This window comes from Nerophis ophidion, linkage group LG08 (genome assembly GCF_033978795.1).
Source record: "Nerophis ophidion isolate RoL-2023_Sa linkage group LG08, RoL_Noph_v1.0, whole genome shotgun sequence".
In the NCBI taxonomy this organism is placed as follows: domain Eukaryota; kingdom Metazoa; phylum Chordata; class Actinopteri; order Syngnathiformes; family Syngnathidae; genus Nerophis; species Nerophis ophidion.
Window position 1 is genome coordinate 18,290,829 of NC_084618.1, and position 25,837 is coordinate 18,316,665.

General features: G+C 37.1%; 1 protein-coding gene across 1 annotated transcript in view; it reads right to left on the minus strand.

The window, feature by feature from the left end:
• Positions 1-25,837, minus strand: part of exd3 (exonuclease 3'-5' domain containing 3) — a 172,294-nt gene that overhangs the window by 77,631 nt on the left and 68,826 nt on the right. The window contains exons 17-19 of the mRNA XM_061907925.1: positions 25,453-25,668; positions 20,982-21,035; positions 20,775-20,906 (exon numbers count right to left, since the gene is read on the minus strand). Coding sequence (XP_061763909.1) covers positions 20,775-20,906; positions 20,982-21,035; positions 25,453-25,668 — 402 coding nt within the window. The remainder of the gene's footprint in view (positions 1-20,774; positions 20,907-20,981; positions 21,036-25,452; positions 25,669-25,837) is intronic.

The following is a 25,837-nucleotide window of genomic DNA, read 5'->3' on the forward strand; positions in this document are numbered from 1 at the left end:
CATCTTGCATCCTTGTCACTGGCACGGACACTCTCGCGTTCTCTCAGGCGGCGTTGGGGGGCAGGAAGCAGCTTCGCTCTCAGACAATGGAGCGCATTAAAAGCTACCACCGACCTCACAACACACACACACATATATACACTATATTGCCAAAAGTATTTGGCCACCTGCCAAATCCTGCGAGGGAAATTAAGATTTTCAGATTGCGAGTCATTCTCCATTTAAATGGGAATATATGAACATCCTAGCAGTCAGCATCATAATGACAGCCGACCTTGTACAGTAAGTGATGTCTTATTATATTTGTATAAAGTCTGCAGTAAGTAATAATTAGTGATGAAGAAAAAAGGCTAACGTTGTGATGCGTATTTGAAATTATGCATTATAATTCTGAAAATATGTAAATATTACACGTTGTTATAAGTGTTACTACATTACATATACACTTACATCATGTATATAAAACCTTAATGGAGGTGATTGGATGTTTTTAAGGGCTTTAAAGGCAGACTAGTGGGACTCCAATTGACTCCATTGTTAGCTGTCTCTTGCTAGCATTTATTAAATATATAGAATGCATTTTTAAACATCTATCGTCATGTCTGTGATAATGTCAACATTTCAAAAATAGTGCACTTCCTCTTTAAGGGTTTCAAGAAACAAAAAAAAATAAAAAAAATTGTATGAAATATTTTGAATACTTTTATGAGTGGGGCTCTTTTAAATCTGTAATAATTTTAGTGGGACTTAAAAAAACAACAACAAACGGTCGCTGCTCAAAAATGAATGATGAATTCAAATCAATGTTATGAATTATTGACATATTTAAGGCTCCAATTACGGGGAAATTATTGCATATTTTCTGTTAAATAACACATTTTTCTATGACACAAAGGGAATAAAACAAATAAACAAATAATAAAAACTTATTATCGACAGATAGATCTGGAGTTGGACTCGAAATTTAAGTGTTGAAAGTAAAAAAAAAATAAATATGTATTGCTTATTGATTTTTATTATTTTTATCTGTTTTTTTGATGATGTGATTCCAAAAATAGTGCACTTCCCCTTTAAGGGTTTGAAGTAACAAAACAATAAATAAAATGTATGAAACATTTTTAATACCTTTATGAGTGGGGCTCTTTTAAATCTGTAATCATTTTAGTGAGATTTAAACAACAAACTGTCACTGCTCAAAAATGAATGATGAATTAAAATCAATGTTATGAATTATTGACATATTTAAGGCTCCAATTACAGGGAAATTATTGCATATTTTCTGTTAAATAACACATTTTTCTATGACACAAAGGGAATAAAACAAATAAACAAATAATAAAAACTTATAATCGACAGATAGATCTGGAGTTGGACTCGAAATTTAAGTGTTGAAAGTAAAAAAAAGAAAATATGTATTGCTTATTGATTTTTATTATTTTTATCTATTTTTTTGATGTCATTCCAAAAATAGTGCACTTCCCCTTTAAGGGTTTGAAATAACAAAAAAAATAATTAAATGTATGAAACATTTCTAATACTTTTATGAGTGGGGCTTTTTTTAATTATGTAATCATTTTAGTGAGATTTAAACAACAAACTGTCACTGCTCAAAAAATGAAAGATGAATTAAAATCAATGTTATGAATTATTGACATATTTAAGGCTCCAATTACGGGGAAATTATTGCATGTTTTCTGTTAAATAACACATTTTTCTATGACACAAAGGGAATAAAACAAATAAACAAATAATAAAAACTTATAATCGACAGATAGATGTGGAGTTGTACTCGAAATTTAAGTGTTGAAAGTAAAAAAAAGAAAATATGTATTGCTTTGTGATTTTTATTATTTTTATCTTTTTTTTTTGATGATGTCATTCCAAAAATAGTGCACTTCCCCTTTAAGGGTTTGAAGTAACAAAATAATAAATAAAATGTATGAAACATTTATAATAGTGGGGCTCTTTTAAATCTGTAATCATTTTAGTGAGATTTAAACAACAAACTGTCATTGCTCAAAAATGAATGATGAATTAAAATCAAAGTTATGAATTATTGACATATTTAAGGCTCCAATTACGGGGAAATTATTGCATATTTTCTGTTAAATAACACATTTTTCTATGACACAAAGGGAATAAAACAAATAAACAAATAATAAAAAACTTATAATCGACAGATGGATCTGGAGTTGGACTCGAAATTTAAGTGTTGAAAGTAAAAAAAATAAAATATGTATTGCTTATTGATTTTTATTATTTTTATCTGTTTTTTGGATGATGTCATTCCAAAAATAGTGCACTTCCCCTTTAAGGGTTTGAGGTAACAAAACAATAAATAAAATGTATGAAACATTTTTAATACTTTTATGAGTGGGGCTCTTTTAAATCTGTAATCATTTCAGTGAGATTTAAACAACAAACTGTCATTGCTCAAAAATGAATGATGAATTAAAACCAATGTTATGAATAATTGACATATTTAAGGCTCCAATTACGGGGAAATTATTGCATATTTTCTGTTAAATAACACATTTTTCTATGACACAAAGGGAATAAAACAAATAAATAATAAAAACTTACAGTATAATCGACAGACCTGGAGTTGGTCTCGAAACTGAAGTGTTGAAAGTAAAAAAAGAAAATATGTATTGCTTATTTTTTCATTTTTATTTTATTTTTGATAATGTCAACATTCCAAAAAGAGTGCACTTCCCCTTTAAGTGTTTGAAGTAACAAATAAATAAATAAAATGTAGGAAATATTTTAACACTTTTATCAGTGGGGCTCAATTCCCAAATTGTTTATTGAGTGTTGTTAAAAGAAAAGGTGATGTAACACAGTGGTGAACATGCCCTTTCCCAACTACTTTGGCACATGTTGCAGCCATGAAATTCTAAGTTAATTATTATTTGCAAAAAAAATAAAGTTTATGAGTTTGAACATCAAATATCTTGTCTTTGTAGTGCATTCAAGTGAATGTGGGTTGAAAAGGATTTGCAAATCATTGTATTTCGTTTTTATTTACATCTATCACAATTTCCCAACTCAAATGGAAACGGATTTTGTAATAAAAACTTATAATCGACAGATAGATCTGGAGTTGGTCTCGAAATTTACGTGTTCAAAGTAAAAAAAGAAAATATGTATTGCTTTTTTATTTTTTTTTTTGATAATGTCAACATTCCAAACAGAGTGCACTTCCCCTTTAAGTGTTTGAAGTAACAAAAAAAATATATGTATATATATATATGAAATATTTTTTACACTTATGAGTGGGGCTCCTTTCAATCCCCAATAATTTTAGTGTGATTTAAAAAACAAAAACAAACTGTCATTGCTCAAGAATTAATAATGAATTAGAATCAATGTAAACAAATAACAATAACAAGTTAATGTCGACAGACCTTGATGAAGAGATTTAAGTGTAGAACATTTAAAAGTATATATATAATAATTATACGACCCTAACCAAACTTGAGATGATCCCTAAAGGCTAAAAAAAAAAAAATCTATGTACTGGTTTTAAAAATGAAAACTACTAAAATGGTGCTTGCATGTGGCCCTCAGTGGAAAAGGTTTTGACGACCCCGGACTAGAATGTGAATGTCGGGAAACAAAATGGTCTGACATCATGCATGGTCTTACAGTAAAGTATCTACAGTAGCAGCCAGGACAAAGACACATTGGGGAGTCTATGGTTATAATCACATTCTCACTCCAACACAAAGAAGCAGAACAGTGATGGAGTTCCTTCTCTGGACCAGTGCTGCTCCACTCAGATCTCCAGGGCCAATTTTTCATAGTTCCTACTTTCCTATTTTCCACCAATAAAGCACTTTGTTGGTCCAAGATCCCCCAAAGTAGCTTTTTTTTAGAGAACCAAGATCCTCCATAACTCCTGAGAGCCAGCGTCCTCTGCAGTAGACATGTCTTTTTGCACAAAAGGACTGTTTTGTTCCCAAAGTTGCAACTCTCAGGAGGACACGACACAAGCGCTCTGCTGGTTTTAGGAACACAAGCAGAACAAATCTTGGATATGACAAGCTGCTGGTTTTATATTTTACACTGAGAAACTCAAGTCCAAGATCCTCTCACTCCTGCCAGAGACCGCCGTTCTAATAAAAAGCGCCAGCTGTCTCCTCCTCACAGAACCCAACACGGAACCTTCTGGAACTCTCCTCGTACCTTTCCGCACATTTCACCACTCCACAACCTTTCAAGCCCACCTCTTCAAAACTGCTTGGAATAGTGACCAGTCCTTTAATGCCATGCTGCTTTTAAGAAGCTACTGTAAAAACAGTTAGCAAAGATGTACTATTTGACAGGAACATTGCTGATTTTAAGCAACTACTGTAAAAACATTCATCAAAGATGTACTATTTAAGAAGAGCAATGCTGTTTTTAAGAAGCTACTGTAAAAACACGCATCAAAGATGTAATATTTGACAGGAACATTGCTGTTTTTAAGAAGCTACGGTAAAAACAGGCATCAAAAATGTAATATTTGACAGGAACATTGCTGTTTTTAAGAAACTACTGTAAAAATAGTTATCAAAAATGTACTATTTGACAGGAACATTGCTGTTTTTAAGAAACTACTGTAAAAACATTCATCAAAGATGTACTATTTAAGAGGAACAAAGCTATTTTTAAGAAGCTATGGTAAAAACAGGCATCAAAAATGTAATATTTGACAGGAACATTGCTGTTTTTAAGAAACTACTGTAAAAATAGTTATCAAAAATTTACTATTTGACAGGAACATTGCTGTTTTTAAGAAGCTACGGTAAAAACAGGCATCAAAAATGTAATATTTGACAGGAACATTGCTGTTTTTAAGAAACTACTGTAAAAATAGTTATCAAAAATGTACTATTTGACAGGAACATTGCTGTTTTTAAGAAACTACTGTAAAAACATTCATCAAATATGTACTATATAAGAGGAACAATGCTGTTTTTAAGAAGCCACGGTAAAAACACGCATCAAAAATGTAATATTTGACAGGAACATTGCTGTTTTTAAGAAACTACTGTAAAAATAGTTATCAAAAATTTACTATTTGACAGGAACATTGCTGTTTTTAAGAAACTACTGTAAAAACATTAATCAAAGATGTACTATTTAAGAGGAACAATGCTGTTTTTAAGAAGCTACGGTAAAAACACGCATCAAAGATGTAATATTTGACAGGAACATTGCTGTTTTTAAGAAACTACTGTAAAAACAGTTATCAAAAGTGTACTATTTGAAAGGAACATTGCTGTTTCAAAGAAATTACTGTAAAAACACTCATCAAAGATTTACCATTTGACAGGAACATTGCTGTTTTTAAGAAGCTACTGCAAGAACACTAATTAAATATGTACTATTTGACAGGAACATTGCTGTTTTTAAGAAGCTACCGTAAAAACAATTATCAAAGATGTATTATTTGACGAAAACATTTCTGTTTGTAAGATGCTACTGTCAAAAACCCTCATCAAATATGTACTATTTAACAGGAACAATGCTGTTTTTAAGAAGCTACTGTAAAAAAACTCATCAAAGATGTACTATTTAACAGGAACATTGGTGTTTTTAAGAAGCTACTGTAAAAAAACTCATCAAAGATGTACTATTTGACAGGAACATTGCTGTTTTTAAGAAGCTACTGTGAAAACACTCATCAAAAATGTACTATTCAACAGATACATTGATGTTTTTCCAAAGCTACTGTAAAAACACTCATCAAAAATGTACTATTTGACAGGAACATTGCTGTTTTAAAGAAATTACTATAAAAACACACATCAAAGATGTACTATTTGACAGGAACATTGCTGTTTTTAATAAGCTACTGTAAAAACACTCATCAAAGATGTTCTATTTGAAAGGAACATTGCTGTTTTTAAGAAGCTACTGCAAAAACAACTATCAAAGATGTACTATTTGACAGGAACATTGCTGTTTTTAAGAAGCTACTGTAAAAACAATTATCAAAGATGTATTATTTGACGAGAACATTTCTGTTTGTAAGATGCTACTGTCAAAAACCCTCATCAAAGATGTACTATTTAACAGGAACATTGCTGTTTTTAAGAAGCTACTGTAAAAATACCCATTAAAGATGTACTATTTGACAGGAAAATTGCTGTTTTAAAGATACTGTAAAAACAATCATCAAAGATGTACTATTTGACAGGAACATTGCTGTTTTTAAGAAGCTACTGTAAAAACACTCATCAAAAATGTACTATTCAACAGATACATTGATGTTTTTCTAAAGCTACTGTTAAAAACACTCATCAAAAATGTACTATTTGACAGGAACATTGCTGTTTTAAAGAAATTACTATAAAAACACTAATCAAAGATGTACTATTTGACAGGAACATTGCTGTTTTTAATAAGCTACTGTAAAAACACTCATCAAAGATGTACTATTTGACAGGAATATTGCTGTTTTTAAGTAGCTACGATAAAAAAAACTAATCAAAGATGTACTATTTGACAGGAACATTGCTGTTTTTAAGAAGCTACGGTAAAAACACTAATCAAAGATGTGCTATTTGACAGGAATATTGCTGTTTTTAAGAAGCTACGATTAAAAAAAAACTAATCAAAGATGTTCTATTTGACAGGAACATTGCTGTTTTTAAGAAGCTACGGTAAAAACACTAATCAAAGATGTGCTATTTGACAGGAATATTGCTGTTTTTAAGAAGGTACGGTAGAAACACTAATCAAAGATGTACTATTTGACAGGAACATTGCTGTTTTTAAGAAGCTACTATAAAAACAATCATCAAAGATGTACTAATTAACAGGAACATTGATGTTTTTACAAAGCTCCTGTAAAAACACTCATCAAAGATGTACTATTCGACAGGAAACAATGCTGTTTTTAAGAAGCAACCGTAAAATCTCTCATCAAAGATGTAATATTTGACAGGAACGATACTGTTTTTAAGAAGCTACGGTAAAAACACTAATCAAAGATGTACTATTTGACAGGAACATTGCTGTTTTTTTACAAAGCTACTGTAAAACAGTTATCAAAGATCCTCTATAAAGTGTGTTTCCACCAATGAAGTTTTGAGTGACTTAATGGGTCCACATGGTGAACTGGAAGGAGTGTTCCAATATGGCGGCTGCACTCTCCTGGGAAACAGGTCACTACATGATTCCATGCATCAATTTGCATATATTTGTCAACTCTTTGACATTGTCAAATGTTGCTGAGTGATGTTGTACTAATACACACTACTCATGTGTGGTACTAATACACACTACTTATGTGTGGTACTAATACACACTACTCATGTGTGGTACTAATACACACTACTTATGTGTGGTACTAATACATACTACTCATGTGTGGTACTAATACATACTACTTATGTGTGGTACTAATACACACTACTCATGTGTGGTACTAATACATACTACTTATGTGTGGTACTAATACACACTACTCATGTGTGGTACTAATACACACTACTTATGTGTGGTACTAATACACACTACTTATGTGTGGTACTAATACACACTACTTATGTGTGGTACTAATACACACTACTTATGTGTGGTACTAATACACACTACTTATGTGTGGTACTAATACACACTACTTATGTGTGGTACTAATACACACTACTTATGTGTGGTACTAATACATACTACTTATGTGTGGTACTAATACACACTACTTATGTGTGGTACTAATACACACTACTTATGTGTGGTACTAATACACACTACTTATGTGTGGTACTAATACATACTACTTATGTGTGGTACTAATACACACTACTTATGTGTGGTACTAATACACACTATTTATGTGTGGTACTAATACACACTACCTCTGTGTGGTACTAATACACACTACTTATGTGTGGTACTAATACATACTACTCATGTGTGGTACTAATACACACTACTTATGTGTGGTACTAATACATACTACTTATGTGTGGTACTAATACACACTACTCATGTGTGGTACTAATACACACTACTCATGTGTGGTACTAATACACACTACCTCTGTGTGGTACTAATACACACTACTTATGTGTGGTACTAATACATACTACTTATGTGTGGTACTAATACACACTACTTATGTGTGGTACTAATACACACTACTCATGTGTGGTACTAATACACACTACCTCTGTGTGGTACTAATACACACTACTTATGTGTGGTACTAATACATACTACTCATGTGTGGTACTAATACACACTACTTATGTGTGGTACTAATACATACTACTTATGTGTGGTACTAATACACACTACTCATGTGTGGTACTAATACACACTACTCATGTGTGGTACTAATACACACTACCTCTGTGTGGTACTAATACACACTACTTATGTGTGGTACTAATACATACTACTCATGTGTGGTACTAATACACACTACTTATGTGTGGTACTAATACATACTACTCATGTGTGGTACTAATACACACTACTTATGTGTGGTACTAATACATACTACTCATGTGTGGTATTAATACACACTACTTATGTGTGGAACTAATACACACTACTTATGTGTGGTACTAATACACACTACTTACGTGTAATACACACTACTTGTGTGTGGTACTAATACACACTACTCATGTGTGGTACTAATACACACTACTCATGTGTGGTACTAATACACACTACTTATGTGTGGTACTAATACACACTACTCATGTGTGGTACTGATACACACTACTTATGTGTGGTACTAATACACACTACTCAAGTGTGGTACTAATACACACTACTCATGTGTGGTACTAATACACACTTCCTAATGTGTGGTACTAATACACACTACCTCTGTGTGGTACCAATACACACTACCTCTGTGTGGTACTAATACACACTACTTATGTGTGGTACTAATACACACTACTCATGTGTGGTACTAATACACACTTCCTAATGTGTGGTACTAATACACACTACCTCTGTGTGGTACTAATACACACTACTCATGTGTGGTACTAATACACACTTCCTAATGTGTGGTACTAATACACACTACCTCTGTGTGGTACTAATACACACTACTTATGTGCGGTACTAATACACACTACCTCTGTGTGGCACTAATACACACTACTTATGTGTGGTACTAATACACACTACTTATGTGTGGTACTAATACACGCTACTTATGTGTGGTACTAATACACACTACTCATGTGTGGTACTAATACACGCTACTTATGTGTGGTACTAATACACACTACCTCTGTGTGGTACTGATACACACTTACAGTTAGGTTGCAGCACTACCACTACTGTCCACTAGATGAGAACCTGGCTACAAAGGTCCTTTCAGTGAGATTGCGACACTACCACTACTGTCCACTAAGTGTGAACGTGGGTTCAAAGCTCCTTACAGTGAGGTTGCAGCACTACCACTACTGTCCACTAGGTGAGAACGTGACTATAAAGCTCCTTAAAGTGAAGTTGCGGCACTACCACTACTGTCCACTCGGGGAGAACGTGGCTACAAAGGTCCTTTAAGTGAGATTGCGACACTACCACTACTGTCCACTAGTTGACAACGTGGCTATAAAGCTCCTTAAAGTGAGGTTGCAACACTACCACTACTGTCCACTAGTTGAGAACGTGGCTACAACGCACTATACAGTTAGTTTGCAACACTACCACTACTGTCCACTAGGTGTGAACGTGGCTACAACGTACCATACAGTTAGTTTGCAACAGTACCACTACTGTCCACTAGGTGAGAATGTTGCAACAAAGCTCCTAAAGTGAGGTTGCGGCACTACCACTACTGTCCACTAGGCGAGAACGTGGCTATAAAGCTCCTTAAAGTGAGGTTGCAACACTACCACTACTGTCCACTAGTTGAGAACGTGGCTACAACGCACCATACAGTTAGTTTGCAACACTACCACTACTGTCCACTAGGTGTGAACGTGGCTACAACGCACCATACAGTTAGTTTGCAACACTACCACTACTGTCCACTAGGTGAGAATGTTGCAACAAAGCTCCTAAAGTGAGGTTGCGGCACTACCACTACTGTCCACTAGGCGAGAACGTGGCTATAAAGTTCCTTAAAGTGAGGTTGCGGCACTACCACTACTGTCCACTAGGTGAGAACGTGGCTACAAAGGTTCTTAGTTAGTTTGCAACACTACCACTACTGTTTACTAGGTGAGAATGTGGTTTCAAAGCTCCTTACAGTTAGTTTGCAACACTACCACTACTGTCCACCAGGTGAGAGCGTGGCTATAAAGCTCCTTAAAGTGAGGTTGCGGCACTACCACTACTGTCCACTCGGGGAGAACGTGGCTATAAAGCTCCTTAAAGTGAGGTTGCGGCACTACCACTACTGTCCACTAGGTGAGAACCAGGCTATAAAGCTCCTTAAAGTGAGGTTGCGGCACTACCATTACTGTCCACTAGGTGAGAACCTGGCTACCAAGTGTCGCCTGAGGGTTAACGTGAGAGAAAAAGATCGGAGCCAGAGAATACTGTGGTTTGGTAGATGGCAAAGTGTCCAAATTCCTTGCAGTGAGAAACACGCTTTGAGTCATGGTTGCGTGAACATATTTGTGGTGGTCCGTTGGGGGGAATGTGGCAAATATGAAAAGGGGCGAGTAAACTTTAAAACATGTCGAAACCTCTCCCATTCCTCCTGCTGGTGCAGAGCAAAGTACAGTCAAGATGTTGTCTACGTCTCATGCGCCGTCTACGTCTCACTTCCACATGACGACAACATTAACGCGTGCCATTTCAGTCTCGCCTAGTTCTCATCAACTTTCACTGGCTTTCCCTTTCCCCCCTCACCTCTACCCCCCCTACCCCCTTCTTTTCCTCTGGCAAACCCCACCACAGGTCTGACCCCCTCCCTCTGGTGGTGTGGCGGTTCCTGTTGCTCCTGTTTTCACTTCCCGAGTAGTCTGGTGCGTGGGAACCAGCGTTGCTGCTGCTGTCTACGACTGAGAGGCAGTTCCTGTGTGTGCGTGTGTGTGTGTGTGTGTGTGTAAAAGGTGCTGAGTTGTGTGTGTGTGTGTGTGTGATAGTGCCAGGAAGTGTTTGTGAGTCTGCGTGCACATGCATGTCACGCTATATGATGTGATAATGCATGTGTTTGCTTGGGTTGAGCGTCTATCTCCCGGGCAATCTGTGCAACCATCAACATGTCTATACAAGGCCGGCGTGGGACGTCCGATGGCACCGAGGATCCGAGCGGAAGTTTACGTGCGTATCGGTGCGCGAGGGCAGCGTAGTGACGGGCGAAGCACTGCCAGCTCCGCCCGGGGACCAAACCCTTTGCAAGAATTTAAAAAGGCAGGACAGCGAGGGACAAAGGACTATGTTGCGTAATCGTCATCCGGATCGAAATGATAGGCCGTGCGTGGTTGTCATGGTTACGAGAAGAATCTGATGGAAAGTGGCCCTGGAAATGATTGTAGCTCAGTCTTCGGCAGAGAATATGAGTCCTGAGAAACTGAACGCTGCGCCTCACACTTGACAAACATTTTTGTTCTACCTAAGGCTAATGTTAACACCTGCCTCTCACGAAACTAATTACCAAATTTTCAAGACTATAGAGCAGGGGTAGGGAACCTATGGCTCTAGAGCCAGATGTGGCTCTTTTGATGACTACATATGGCTCTCAGATAATTACATTTATATAGCGCTTTTCTCTAGTGACTCAAAGCGCTTTACAAAGTGACACCCAATATCTAAGTTACATTTAAACCAGTATGGGTGGCACTGGGGTAAGGTGTGTAAAGTGTCTTGCCCAAGGACACAACGGCAGTGACTAGAATGGTGGAAGCGGGAATCGAACCTGGAACCCTCAGGTTGCTAGCACGGCCACTCTCCTAACCGAGCTATGCCGAGTAACCGTGTAATACTCTTCCATATCAGTAGGTGGCAGTCGGTAGCTAATTGCTTTGTAGATGTGGGAAATAGCGGGAGGCAGTGTGCAGGTAAAAAGGTGTCTAATGCTTAAACCAGGGGTAGGGAACCTATGGCTCTAGAGCCAGATGACTGCATCTGGCTCTCAGATAAATCTTAGCTGACATTGCTTAACACGATAAGTAATGAATTATTCTGCTGGTAATCACAGTTTCAAAAATAACATTCAAATCATAAAACTTCTCATGCATTTTAATCCAACCATCCGTTTTCTACCGCACCTGTTCACCATGTCGCATTAATGGTAAGAAGTATTATATTTATTATTGGTTAACTTTTAGAATAACAATGTTGTTAAAAAGAATAAGAGACTTATTATACTCTACAAATGTTGGTCATACTTAAAAATGCACAAATTTAGTTTTATTCAGTGTTGAAAACTGTTATATGGCTCTTACGGAAATACATTTTGAAATATTTGGCTTTCATGGCTCTCTCAGCCAAAAACGTTCCGGAACCCTGCTGTAGAGCGTACCGGTGTGTAAGTCACACCCACTTACCGTATTTCCTTGAATTGTATGCGCCTGCCTAGAATTACTGCCGGGTCAAACTCGTTTCGCAAAATAATTAACGCATGCTTAGCATTACCGCCGGCTCAGGATTAACGCCAGGTCAAACTCGTTTCGCAAAATATTATTTTTATTAGCGCATGTCTAGATTTTCCACCGGGTCAAACTCGTTTCGCAAAATAATTAGCATATGCCTACAATTTCCATCGGGTCAAACTCGTCACGAGTGACACTTCGCCTGTCATCATTTTCAAAATGGAGGAAACTGACAATAATAATAATAATTTGAAATCGCATACAGGTAAGAAGATTAAGAGCTATTCAGTAGGATTTAAGGTCCAAGCTATTGAATATGCTAAAAAGAACAGTAAGCCGCTATGTTTTATTAATATACCGTAGCTGCGTGTGTCAAATATGAGTCGTTAAATGACTCCCGCCTCCTGGTGGTAGAGGGCGCTAGTGATCTTTCTTGCGACTACTCGGCTGCAGAAGAAGTGACAACAAGCAGCAAGAGTGAGCAGTGATCGTTTATTTTTTCCCTCTCGCTTGCACTTTTAACATGGAGGATTACATATCTAAAATAAAGCTGTTTTCTAAACTGGACTTTGAATTCAAGCAGGAGGTAATAAAGGAAGATCTCCATCGAGACAGACAGACTTTTAAAACTGAAGAGAAGATAAGGAAGACTTCTATAAACAAGTTATCGATGCTTTTGATCAGAAGGAGCTGGCATGGACTTCATTTATAAGTAAAGGTAAGACCATAATGTTTTTTTTATTAAATGTGCTTTTCATGATGGTATCCTTACATCACACTCAATTTTTTAAGCGCAGACCTAAATTTACCACATGCCTTTGGTAAGCGCCGGAGTGAGAAGAGGTTTTAAAATAACTAGCGCATGCTTGCCTTTACCGCGTGCCTTTGGTAAACGCCGGCGTGAGAAGAGGTTTTAAATTAATTAGCGCCCCGGCGGCAATTCAAGGAAATACGGTAACTTTAGAAAAACAAAACCGGACTGTAAACCCCATATATACACGTTGTAAAATTAGTTATTTACACAGAAATATTCTGTAAACGTTTATTTACATAACTTAATTAGTTCCAAACGGTGTCTGTAACACGGCAGTAAAACGGCTGGTGAAACAAAACAGAAGTCATCCTCATTGACCCATTAGCTGCGGAAGCAAGCTCTCCAATCGGCTCAAAAGACTCAATAACGCCATAGTGACGTTTTGCGGAATTTACAGATGATCAACGTTCCCTCTAAGGCAGTGGTTCTCAAATGGAGGTACGCGTACCCCTGGGGGTACTTGTAGGTATGCGAAGGGGTACGTGAGATTATTTTTTTTAAATATTCGAAAAATAGCATCAATTACTTATTGATTAATAATTCAACAAAATATGAATGTAAGTTCATAAACTGTGGAAAAAAAATACAAAAATGCAATTTTCAGTGTTGACAGCTAGATTTTTTGTGGACATGTTCCATAAATATTGATGTAAAAGATTTTTTTTTTTTTGTGAAGAAATGTTTAGAATTAAGTTCATGAATCCAGATGAGGGCACTTTAAGTTGATGATTACTTCTATCAGTAGAAATCTTTATTTATATTTGAATCACTTGTTTATTTTTCAACAAGTTTTTAGTTATTTTTATATCTTTTTTCCCAAATAGTTCAAGAAAGACCACTACAAATGAGCAATATTTTTGCACTGTTATATAATTTAATAAATCAGAAACTGATGACATAGTGCTGTATTTTACTTCTTTATCTCTTTTTTCAACCAAAAATGCTTTGCTCTGATTAGGGGGTACTTGAATTAAAAAAATGTTCACAGGGGGTACATGTGAAGTGAATTATATTTATGTAGCGCTTTTTCTCTAGTGACTCAAAGCGCTTTACATAGTGGAACCCAATATCTAATTTTTACATTCAAACCAGTGTGGGTGGCACTGGGAGCAGGTGGGTAAAGTGTCTTGCCCAAGGACACAACGGCAGTGACTAGGATGGCTGAAGCGGGGATCGAACCTGCAACCCTCAAGTTGCTGGCACGGCCGCTCAACCAACTGAGCTATATCGCTATATTGTTAACCCATTGTTAGGCTATGAAGTAGAAAACAACTCAATTCAGTGTCAGTGTTTCTCAAATAATCAATATCAAACACATGTATGAATCAAATCAATTCCCTTTAAACTGTAAATAATAATGGATTAATTTATCAGCAATTAAATCAAGTATGCAAATTATGAATGATCATGAATTGATTAACGTGGACCCCGACTTAAACAAGTTGAAAAACTTATTCGGCTGTTACCATTTAGTGGTCAATTGTACGGAATATGTACTGAACTGTGCAATCTACTAATAAAAGTATCAATCAATCAATCAATCAATCATCACACATGAACTATATAACCCATAAGTTACAACAGAGGAATTTGTGAAACTGAAAGAATATAACAGGAGTAAGAAACATTCTGGTCACTTCTGTGCCATTTGTGTACAACTGAAAAGACTACCTAAGGTGGGGGATTCCGACTATTCTGGACTGGTCCTAGTGGACCCACAGCGATGGTTCTGCCACACAATACCTTAATGCTCACCAGGGGAATTTACACTTCAACGACAGTTGTTAGCTTTGACAGTTAGGATTGCATGAAATGTTTTGTTCTTCTCACTCCTGTAGGGCAAAACCATCCTTGCCCAGGCACACACTCCTGGTTTTTTGGAGTATGAATATTTGGGGTTTTGGCACCAACCGCTAGAGTAGATCTGATCAAGCTAAATCTAAGACTAGATCTGGCCAATCTAAGTCTATGAGCAAGAACTGATGAAGTTACAAGCCAGTGAAGTTACGATCGATTGGATGCCCTGAGCTGCATTAGTTCAGTATTCAAGTCAATATGATGATGATAAATCATCCATCCATCCATCCATTTTCTACCGCTTATTCCCTTTCGGGGTCGCGGGGGGCGCTGGCGCCTATCTCAGCTACAATCGGGCGGAAGGCAGAGTACACCCTGGACAAGTCGCCACCTCATCGCAGGGCCAACACAGATAGACAGACAACATTCACACTCACATTCACACACTAGGGCCAATTTAGTGTTGCCAATCAACCTATCCCCAGGTGCATGTCTTTGGAAATCAATTAAACTAATATATATTAAGGTAAAAGCAGTATTAGTTCAGTATTCAAGTTAATATGGTGATAATAAAGCAAGTAAACGAATAAATATTGAGTCTTCAGGTTAAAGGCCTACCGAAATGAGATTTTCTTATTCAAACGGGGATAGCAGGTACATTCTATGTGTCATACTTGATCATTTTGCGAAATTGCCATATTTAGTAGAGAACATCGACGATAAAGTTCGCAACTTTTGGTCGCTAATAAAAAAAGCCTTGCCTGTACCAGAAGTAGCAGACGATGTGCGCGTGACGTCACGGGTTGTAGGGCTCCTCACATCCTCACATTGTTTATAATCATAGCCACCAGCAGCAAGTTCAATTCGGACCGAGAAAGCGACGAGTTCCCTATTAATTTGAGCGAGGATGAAAGATTCGTGGATGAGGAAAGTTAGAGTGAAGCACTAATAAATAAAAAAAAAAGGTCGACGGCTCCAGGCGACGGCAGTGTGAGCGATTCAGATGTTATTAGACACATTTGCTAGGATAATTCTGGAAAATCCCTTATTTGCTTATTGTGTTAATAGTGTTTTGGTGAGATTAAAAAGTCATAACTGAAAGTCGGAGGGCTGCGGTGAACGGCAGTGTCTCTCAGAGAAGCCAATGGAGGAGCCAAGATCACAGCTGCCTTTTTGACAGCTGCAGGAGGAGGTCGCATAATCTAATCAAGTCTCCGGTAAGAGCCGACTTAATATCACAATTTTCCCATCCAAAAACTTGCTGGTTGACGTAGAGATAAGGCAGCTGCAATCCACCGCTTTCCACCAACAGCATACTTCTTTATAGTCTTCATTATTAATAGGACAAATTGCAAAAGATTCAGCAACACAGATGTCCAAATTACTGTGTAATTATGCGATGAAAAGAGACTATTTTTAACCGTAAGTGGTGCTGGGCTAATATGTCCGCTACAACCAATAACGTCCCAAACACGAGTCATCATTCCGCGACATTTTCAACAGGAAACTCCGCGGGAAATTTAAAATTGTAATTTAGTAAACTAAACCGGCCGTATTGGCGTGAGTTGCAATGTTAAAGGGGAACATTATCACAATTTCAGAAGGGTTAATTAAAACCAATAAAAATCAGTCATCCAGTGGCTTATTTAATTTTTCGAAGGTTTTTTCAAAATTTTACCCATCAGTGAATATCCCAAAAAAAGGCTTTAAAGTGCCTGATTTTCGCTATCTGTGAAACCACCGTCCATATTCCTGTGACGTCATCCAGTGATGTCAATACAAACAACATGGCGGATAGCCCAGCAAGATATAGCGACATTAGCTCGGATTCAGACTCGGATTTCAGCGGCTTAAGCGTTTCAACAGATTACGCATGTATTAAAACGGATGGTTGGAGTATGGAGGCAGATAGCGAAAACGAAATTGAAGAAGAAACTGAAGCTACTGAGCGAATAGCTATTGACGCTATTCGGCGATCGCCTTCTAACCAACGATTGAGTGTCGCAGGATATCCAAACATCTCTGTGCCATGTCTGCCTTACCATCGCCGGTAAAATGTGCAGACCAAACGATCGGGACTTTCGCATCTTGTGACACTGGAGCAACTTAAATCCGTCGATTGGTAAGTGTTTGTTTGGCATTAAATGTGGGTGCAGGGAAAGGCTGGATGCAAATATAGCTACAAATGTACATACAGCTAGCCTAAATAGCATGTTAGCATTGATTAGCTGGCAGTCATGCCGTGACCAAATATGTCTGATTACCACAAAAGTCAATAACATCAACAAACTCACCTTTGTGATTTCGTTGACTTTACCGTTGGAAATGCATCTGCAGGACATCCATACATCTCTGTGTCATGTCTGCCTTAGCATCGCCAGTAAAATGTGCAGACCAAACGATCGGGACTTTTGCATCCGGTGATACTGGACCAACTTAAATCTGTCGATTGGTAAGTGTTTGTTTGGCATTAAATGTGGGTGTACATTAAATTTGTATGTACAAATGTACATACAGCTAGCCTAAATAGCATGTTAGCATCGATTAGCATGCCGTGCTAACCGATGCACACTCCACGTAAGTCAACTTAAATTCGTCCCTGATCGCGTTGTTACACCTTCCGACAACACACCGACGAGGCATGATGTCTCCAAGGTACGGAAAACAGTCGAAAAAACGGAAAATAACAGAACTGATTTGACTTGGTGTTTGTAATGTGTTTGAGAAAATGAAGGATTGACTACCTATCGCTCCAAGTGCGAATAATAGAAAGGCGTTTAATTCGCCAAAATTCACCCATTTAGAGTTCGGAAATCGGTTAAAAAAAATATATGCTCTTTTTTTGCAACATCAAGGTATATATTGACGCTTACATTGGTCTGGTGATAATGTTCCCCTTTAATATTTCATCATTGATATATAAACTATCAGACTGCGTGGTCGGTAGTAGTGGGTTTCAATAGGCCTTTAATATGGTGATAATAAAACAATTAAACTAATGAATATTGCAGTAAAAGCAACATTAGTTTAGTACTCAAGTTAATATGGTGATAATAAAACAAACTAATAAATAGAGTATTCAACTCAATATGGTGGGCAGCACGGTGGTAGAGGGGTTACAGCATCTGCCTCACAATACGAAGGTCCTCAGCAGTCCTAGGTTCAGCAGTCCTGTGTGGAGTTTGCATGTCCTCCCCGTGAATGCGTGGGTTCCCTCCGGTTCTCCCACCTCCAAAGACATGCACCTGGGGATAGGTTGATTGGCAACACTATATTGGCCCTAGTGTGTGAATGTGAGTGTGAATGTTGTCTGTCTATCTGTGTTGGCCCTGTAATGAGGTGGCAACTTGTCCAGGGTGTACCCCGCCTTCCGCCCGAATGCAGCTGAGATAGGCTCCAGGGACCCCCCGCTATCCCAAAAGGGACAAGCGGTAGAAAATGGATGGATGGATGGAAGTCAATATGGTGATAATAAAACAATTAAAGAGTGTGCCGCGGCACAGTGGTTGAAAAACACTGGTTTAGACGCTATTTTCACATACCTTGTAGAGTGTAAATACAACTGGATGTGGTTTAATGGATACAATGAAACGCAACTTGTTTTTCCACTCTCCTGCTACTTTCAATAACGTATGTCTTTAATAAAGATGTGCCTTTATTTTGAAAATATATGGCAATATAAGAGATTGGTTGTTTGCCTCCATCTGACAATAAATCCTGCTGTTAAAGGTGGCGTAAAAGGGCTTGGGGATTTTATACCTAACATGTGGCTCGAATACATCAAAGTCACTTCCTTTGGACCAATAAAGACTTTAGCAGGACTCCATTTGGCCCCTGCTTGTTTTTGCTGGGAGTGTGCCTGAGCAAGGCGTCCCCGTCCCCGTCCCCTCCCGCCTGGTAGGTCTACATTTTGGTAGCAAGCGGCCCGTCTTCCCCGCGGGAACACCCAAGTTTAGCCACCCACAGAGACGTGCTCGGGTCAGACCCAATCCATCACGTGGAAACGAGGACAATAAAGACTTAGTTCCCACACCTACAAACCCCGTTTCCATATGAGTTGGGAAATTGTGTTAGATGTAAATATAAACATAACACAATGATTTGCAAAATCCTTTTCAACCCATATCCAGTTGAATATGCTACAAAGACAACATATTTGATGTTCAAACTGATAAACATTTTTTTTTGTTGCAAATAATCATTAACTTTAGAATTTGATGCCAGCAACACGTGACAAAGAAGTTGGGAAAGGTGGCAATAAATACTGATAAAGTTGAGAAATGCTCATTAAACATTTATATAGAACATCCCACAGGTGTGCAGGCTAATTGGGAACAGGTGGGTGCCATGATTGGGTATAAAAGCAGCTTCCATGAAATGCTAAGTCATTGACAAACAAGGATGGGGCGAGGATCACCACTTTGTAAGCAAATTGTCGAACAGTTTTAGAACAACATTTCTCAACGAGCTATTGCAAGGAATTTAGGGATTTTACCATCTACGGCCCGTAAAATCATCAAAAGGTTCAGAGAATCTGGAGAAATCACTGCACGTAAGCGATGATATTACGGACCTTTGACCCCTTAGGCGGTACTGCATCAAAAACCGACATCAGTGTGTAAAGGATATCACCACATGGACTCAGAAACCCTTCTGAAAACCACTGTCAGTAACTACAGTTAGTCGCTACATCTGTAAGTGCAAGTTAAAACTCTACAATGCAAAGCGAATGCCATTTATCAACAACACCGAGGAACGCCGCCGGCTTCGCTGGGCCCGAGCTCATCTAAGATGGACTGATGCAAAGTGGAAAAGTGTTCTGTGGTCTGACGAGTCCACATTTCAAATTATATTTGGAAACTGTGGACGTGGTGTCCTCCGGAACAAAGAGGAAAATAACCATCCGGATTGTTATAGGCGCAAAGCTCAAAAGCCAGCATCTGTGATGGTATGGGGGTGCATTAGTGCCCAAGGCATGGGTAACTTACACATCTGTGAAGGCACCATTAATGCTGAAAGGTCCATACAGGTTTTGGAGCAACATATGTTGTCATCCAAGCAACGTTATCATGGACGCCCCTGCTTATTTCAGCAAGGCAAGTGTTACAACAGCGTGGCTTCGTAGTAAAAGAGTGCGGGTACTTTCCTGGCCCGCCTGCAGTCCAGACCTGTCTCCCATCGAAAATGTGTGGCACATTATGAAGCGTAAAATACAATAGCGGAGACACCGGACTGTTGAACGACTTGAAGCTCTACATAAAACAAGAATGGGAAAGAATTCCACTTTCAAAGCTTCAACAATTAGTTTCCTCAGTTCCCAAACGTTTATTGAGTGTTGTTAAAAGAAAAGGTGATGTAACACAGTGGTGAACATGCCCTTTCCCAACTACTTTGGCACGTGTTGCAGCCATGAAAGTCTAACTTAATTATTATTTGCAAAAATAAATAAAGTTTGTGAGTTTGAACATCAAATATCTTGTCTTTGTAGCATATTCAACTGAATATGGGTTGAAAATGATTTGCAAATCATTGTATTCCGTTTATATTTACATCTAACACAATTTCCCAACTCATATGGAAACGGGGTTTGTACTAGTCACACTAGTGACACTAGAATAAACTCGTGAAACAATGACACGCCTCCTTCCTACCTGGCAGCGGCTGAACACGTGCTCAGGCGTGGGCTGCACGTTGAAGTGTCTCAGCACTCGCACGGCCTGGTCCCGGCCCTTCTCGGCGCGGTCCAGGCACAGACAGCGGCCCATGCCCACCTGAGAGCGCAGCTGTGAAGAGGGTATGGAAAGGATGAGTGCACACCTATGAAGACTGCCGTGCTGGCTTTGTGGTGCGGGCCTTACAGTCTGGTACGGCTGTCCACATGTTAGTATGATGCGGTTTTCAGCCTGGGCCACCTGGACAAAGGAGCAGATTTCATCATCAACGTGGGATTTTTTTGACCAACTATAGCACAAATACATGTTTTTACCTTTAGGGTTCCCTTCAAGGTTTGAGTCATCAAAATGTTCAAAATAGGTCAGATAATAATAAATAGTTTAAAATATGTGTTCAACGCTTTAATCTCTACATCAAAGGTGTCAAACTCAAGACCCACATATATATATATATACTATATATATATATATATTAGGGGTGTGGGAAAAAATGTATTCGAATTCGGATCGGATTTTCACGTTGTGCGATTCAGAATGCATTGTCTTTTTTTGTTTTTTGTTTTTTAAATCAATCCAACAAACCACTACACAAAAATACCATAACAATGCAATCCAATTCCAAAACCAAACCTGACCCAGCAACACTTAGAACTGCAATAAACAGAGCAATTGAGAGGAGACACAAACACGACACAGAACAAACCACAAGTAGTGAAACAAAAATGAACATTATCAACAACAGTATCAATATTAGTTATAATTTCAGCATAGCAGTGATTAAAAATCCCTCATTGACATTATCATTAGACATTTATAAAAATAAAAAAAGAACAATAGTGTCACAGTGGCTTACATTTGCATCGCATCTCATAAGCTTGACAACACACTGTGTCCAATGTTTTCACAAAGATAAAATAAGTCATATTTTTGGTTCGTTTAATAGTTAAAACAAATTTACGTTATTGCAATCAGTTGATAAAACATTGTCCTTTACAATTATAAAAGCTTTTAAAAAAAAATCTCCTACTCTGCCAGCATGTCAGCAGACTGGGGTAGATCCTGCTGAAATCCTATGTATTGCATGAATACAGAATCCTTTTGAATCAGAAAAATATCGCTTTTTAATCGAGAATCGCGTTGAATCGAAAAAAAATCGATATATTATCGAATCGTGACCCCAAGAATCAATATTAAATCGAATCGTGGGACACCCAAAGATTCGCAGCCCTAATACATATGTGTATATATATATATATATATACGTATATAAATACATATATATATTCATAACATATATATATATATATATATATATATATATATATATATATATATATATATATATATATATATATACATATATATATATATATATATATACTGTATATATACACATATACATAAGATATTTTAAACTGTATTTTCTTTTTTTGGATGAGGCAATATATATGTACAGTAGGGCTGTGAATCTTTGGGTGTCCCACGATTCGATTCAATATCGATTCTTGGGTTCACGATTCGATAATATATCGATTTTTTTTTTTTCGATTCAACGCGATTCTCTATTCAAAAACGATATTTTTCCGATTCAAAACGATTCTGTATTCATTCAATACATAGGATTTCAGCAGGATCTACCCCAGTCTGCTGACATGCTGGCAGAGTAGTAGATTTAAAAAAAAAAAAAAAAAAGCTTTTATAATTGTAAAGGACAATGTTTTATCAACCGATTGCAATAATGTAAATTTGTTTTAACTATTAAACGAACCAAAAATATGACTTATTTTATCTTTGTGAAAACATTTTCAAGTGTAAGCCACTGTTCTTTTTTTTTATTTTTATAAATGTTTAATGATAATTTCAAAGAGGGATTTTTAATCACTGCTATGCTGAAATTATGATTAATATTGATACTGTTGTTGATAATATTCATTTTTGTTTCATTACTTTTGGTTTGTTCTGTGTCGTGTTTGTCTCTCCTCTCAATTGCTCTGTTTATTGCAGTTCTGAGTGTTGCTGGGTCAGGTTTGGTTTTGGAATTGGATTGCATTGTTATGGTATTGCTGTGTAGTGGTTTGTTTGATTGATTAAAAAATAAATAAATAAATAAAATACAAATAATTAAAAAATAAAAATAAAAAAAATAGTTTTTTTAAAAATTAGAATCGATTCTGAATCGCACAACAAAAAAACGGTTCGATTCGTATTCGAATCGATTTTTTCCCACACCCCTAATGTACAGTATATATATACATATATATATACATATATACATATATATATATATATATATATATATATATATATATATATATATATATATATATATATATATATATATGTATCAGTGACGTGCGGTGAACTAAACACCAGGTGAGGCATACATACTTTTTTTTTCTTCTTTTTATTTATTTTTTTAATACCTATGCGCAGCTCTAGTCATTGTTGATTTAGGTTGCACATTAGAGTTACAGGGAAAAAGAGGGAGTTATTCGCTTTCATAAAAACGTTATTATAATGATATGATAATATGATAAATGGGTCCAAAAACTATTTGATAAAGTTGTTATTAAATACTTTTTGGTCCCATTTGCTTTTAACAAAATAAATCAAGTATTGTGAGTGTATATTACCTTTCTGTATTTGGATATGAAGCAGCAATAGTTATCCTCCATGAAAACGTACTTTGTATGATCGCATTCATTTTGTCTTAAAGTCCAGTTTAGAGATACAGTATGGTTACAGTATATAATCCTCCATTTTGGCAGAAACATTCATTTAATTCAATTTCATTCCAAGAAATTAAATATTTTTGCATCCTACAAAAAACACACACAAATGCTGGCTTACTCTAATAAAAATGCCATGCTTGTTATAAATACAGTTAAAAAAATAAATAAAATTAAATTAAAAAAAATGCTGGCTTCCGCTGGAGAGACCTGTATCTGCTAGCTTGAGCGCCCCCACTTCTCCCAGTGTAGCGAGTCAAAGTACTGCTGAGGCATTGAACTGCAAGTTGACAATGTATCGCCCCCTACCTTGAGGCAGAGGTACTTGCTGCCTCAAGACCTGCCTTTTCCACGTGGCAACAAGCGCGCGCCCCCTCGCACGCACGCCCAATACACACTGCGTGTAGCCGTGGAGGCACCGCCTGTGTCTGCCTCACTTCTCATCTGCTGCATTGTTTTGATCAGGAAACATGGAGTTTTCGCGATTTTGACCATGAAATTGATCAAAATATACAGGAACCACAACAAAATCACATAGGAATCATAAACCAAAAGAGAAATATTAAAACGTATAGATAGGAGCCAGCGCCCCTCGCGACCCCAAAAGGGAATAAGCGGTAGAAAATGGATGGATGGATGGATGGATGGATGATTTTATTACTTCGTTTTGGAACATCTCATGGTTAAGCCCCCTGGTGGCAGATGAGGCACTGCCTCACTTGCCTCCCCTGACAGCACGTCACTGGTATATACATATATTACTTTAAATTGTTTTTACTTTTTTATTATATAATAATTATACTAATATACACATATGTATAAATTATATGTTTTATTATGGTACATACATATACATATATATATATATATATATATATATATATATACACACACACACGCACACACACACACACACACACACACACACACATATAAATGTATAATATTTACATATATACTGTATATATATATATATACATACATACATATATATATATATGTATATGTATATACATATATAAGATAACATTTTAAATTTGCTTTTTTAAATTTAGTGATATTTGGATTCACTTTGGTGGTTTATTATTCTATCGGGCGGTAGTGTGAAAGTACACACACCATGTATGGAAGTAATTTTTTGTACTCACATTTTTATTACGTCCTAATTTTTATTGGAGCTGTATTCATACTTTTCTGTATCCAGTCATGCATTTTATTCTTACTTATTATGTGTGTATTTTTCTTTAAGTTTTATTAGGTGAGGTAAAATTCAAAGTAGTGATGTCACTGCCAAAGCATGGACATATGGCATGTTTAATATAAAAACACAACAGAAATAGAAATTAGAGCCAATATTTCAGAATAATTTTCCACCAATAGATTATTATTTGTGTAAATTAAATTATTCTGATCCACATCTTATCTTATAACTCAGAGGTTCTTATCCTTTTTGACCGCGGGGCCCAACTTTTCCACTCAACTAGTAACACTGAATGAGTAATCATTTTCTTGATTTCAGTAATATTTAATAATTATATCTAACCTTGTCGAATTATGTTAAAGCATGTTTACATCACTATGATTATTATTTATCCAACACGAAAAAAACCTTAGGCTTAAGTAAGGCTGATTAGAAAAATAAGTACTAACCAAAAGTAGCACATTAGAAAAAAACTCATAAATAACTGACAAAAAATAATTTGCTGTTCTAAAATAAACATAATAAAAAATATCGGTTTTTAATTAACTGTCAAAATTTAAATGCAGCTTCGCCACTTTAGTCATAATTTTTGCACTTAAGAACCCCCTGAGTTATTAGAATCAGAACTTCCGCTTCTTTTTGCTCCTTTTTCTTGCATTTTTCTGCAAAACTTCAAATGTTTGGACACGTCCGCTCTAAAGGAGCGCGTGTATTTCAAGCGGCGTACCTTTGCGGCCTCTCTGTGGTCGTCGTCGTTGTTCAGGATGACGGCGTCGACTCCCAGACAGCGCAAGTACTTGCCCAGGCCCTGCAGCATGTTGTCGCACACCACCCGAAACTGCTGGGGGTGCAGGGGAGGGGGCGGGGGGAGCCCGGTGCCACACAGGAGGCCATTCTCCGTGTCGGAGCAAGGGGGACTGACCCGTGGAGCCCCCTGACATTCCTAAATGGACACAGACAATGATGGCGTACTTAAGTGAGCGCCACAGGGGAGATGTTCTTTTCACTTGCAGGAGAGAGCCCAGGAGGTCAAAGCGCAGGGTGAGCGACACAGCCGCACCCCCCGCCGCTGCTAAAGTGTCTTGGTCAAACACGCATTGTTCCCGCCCGCA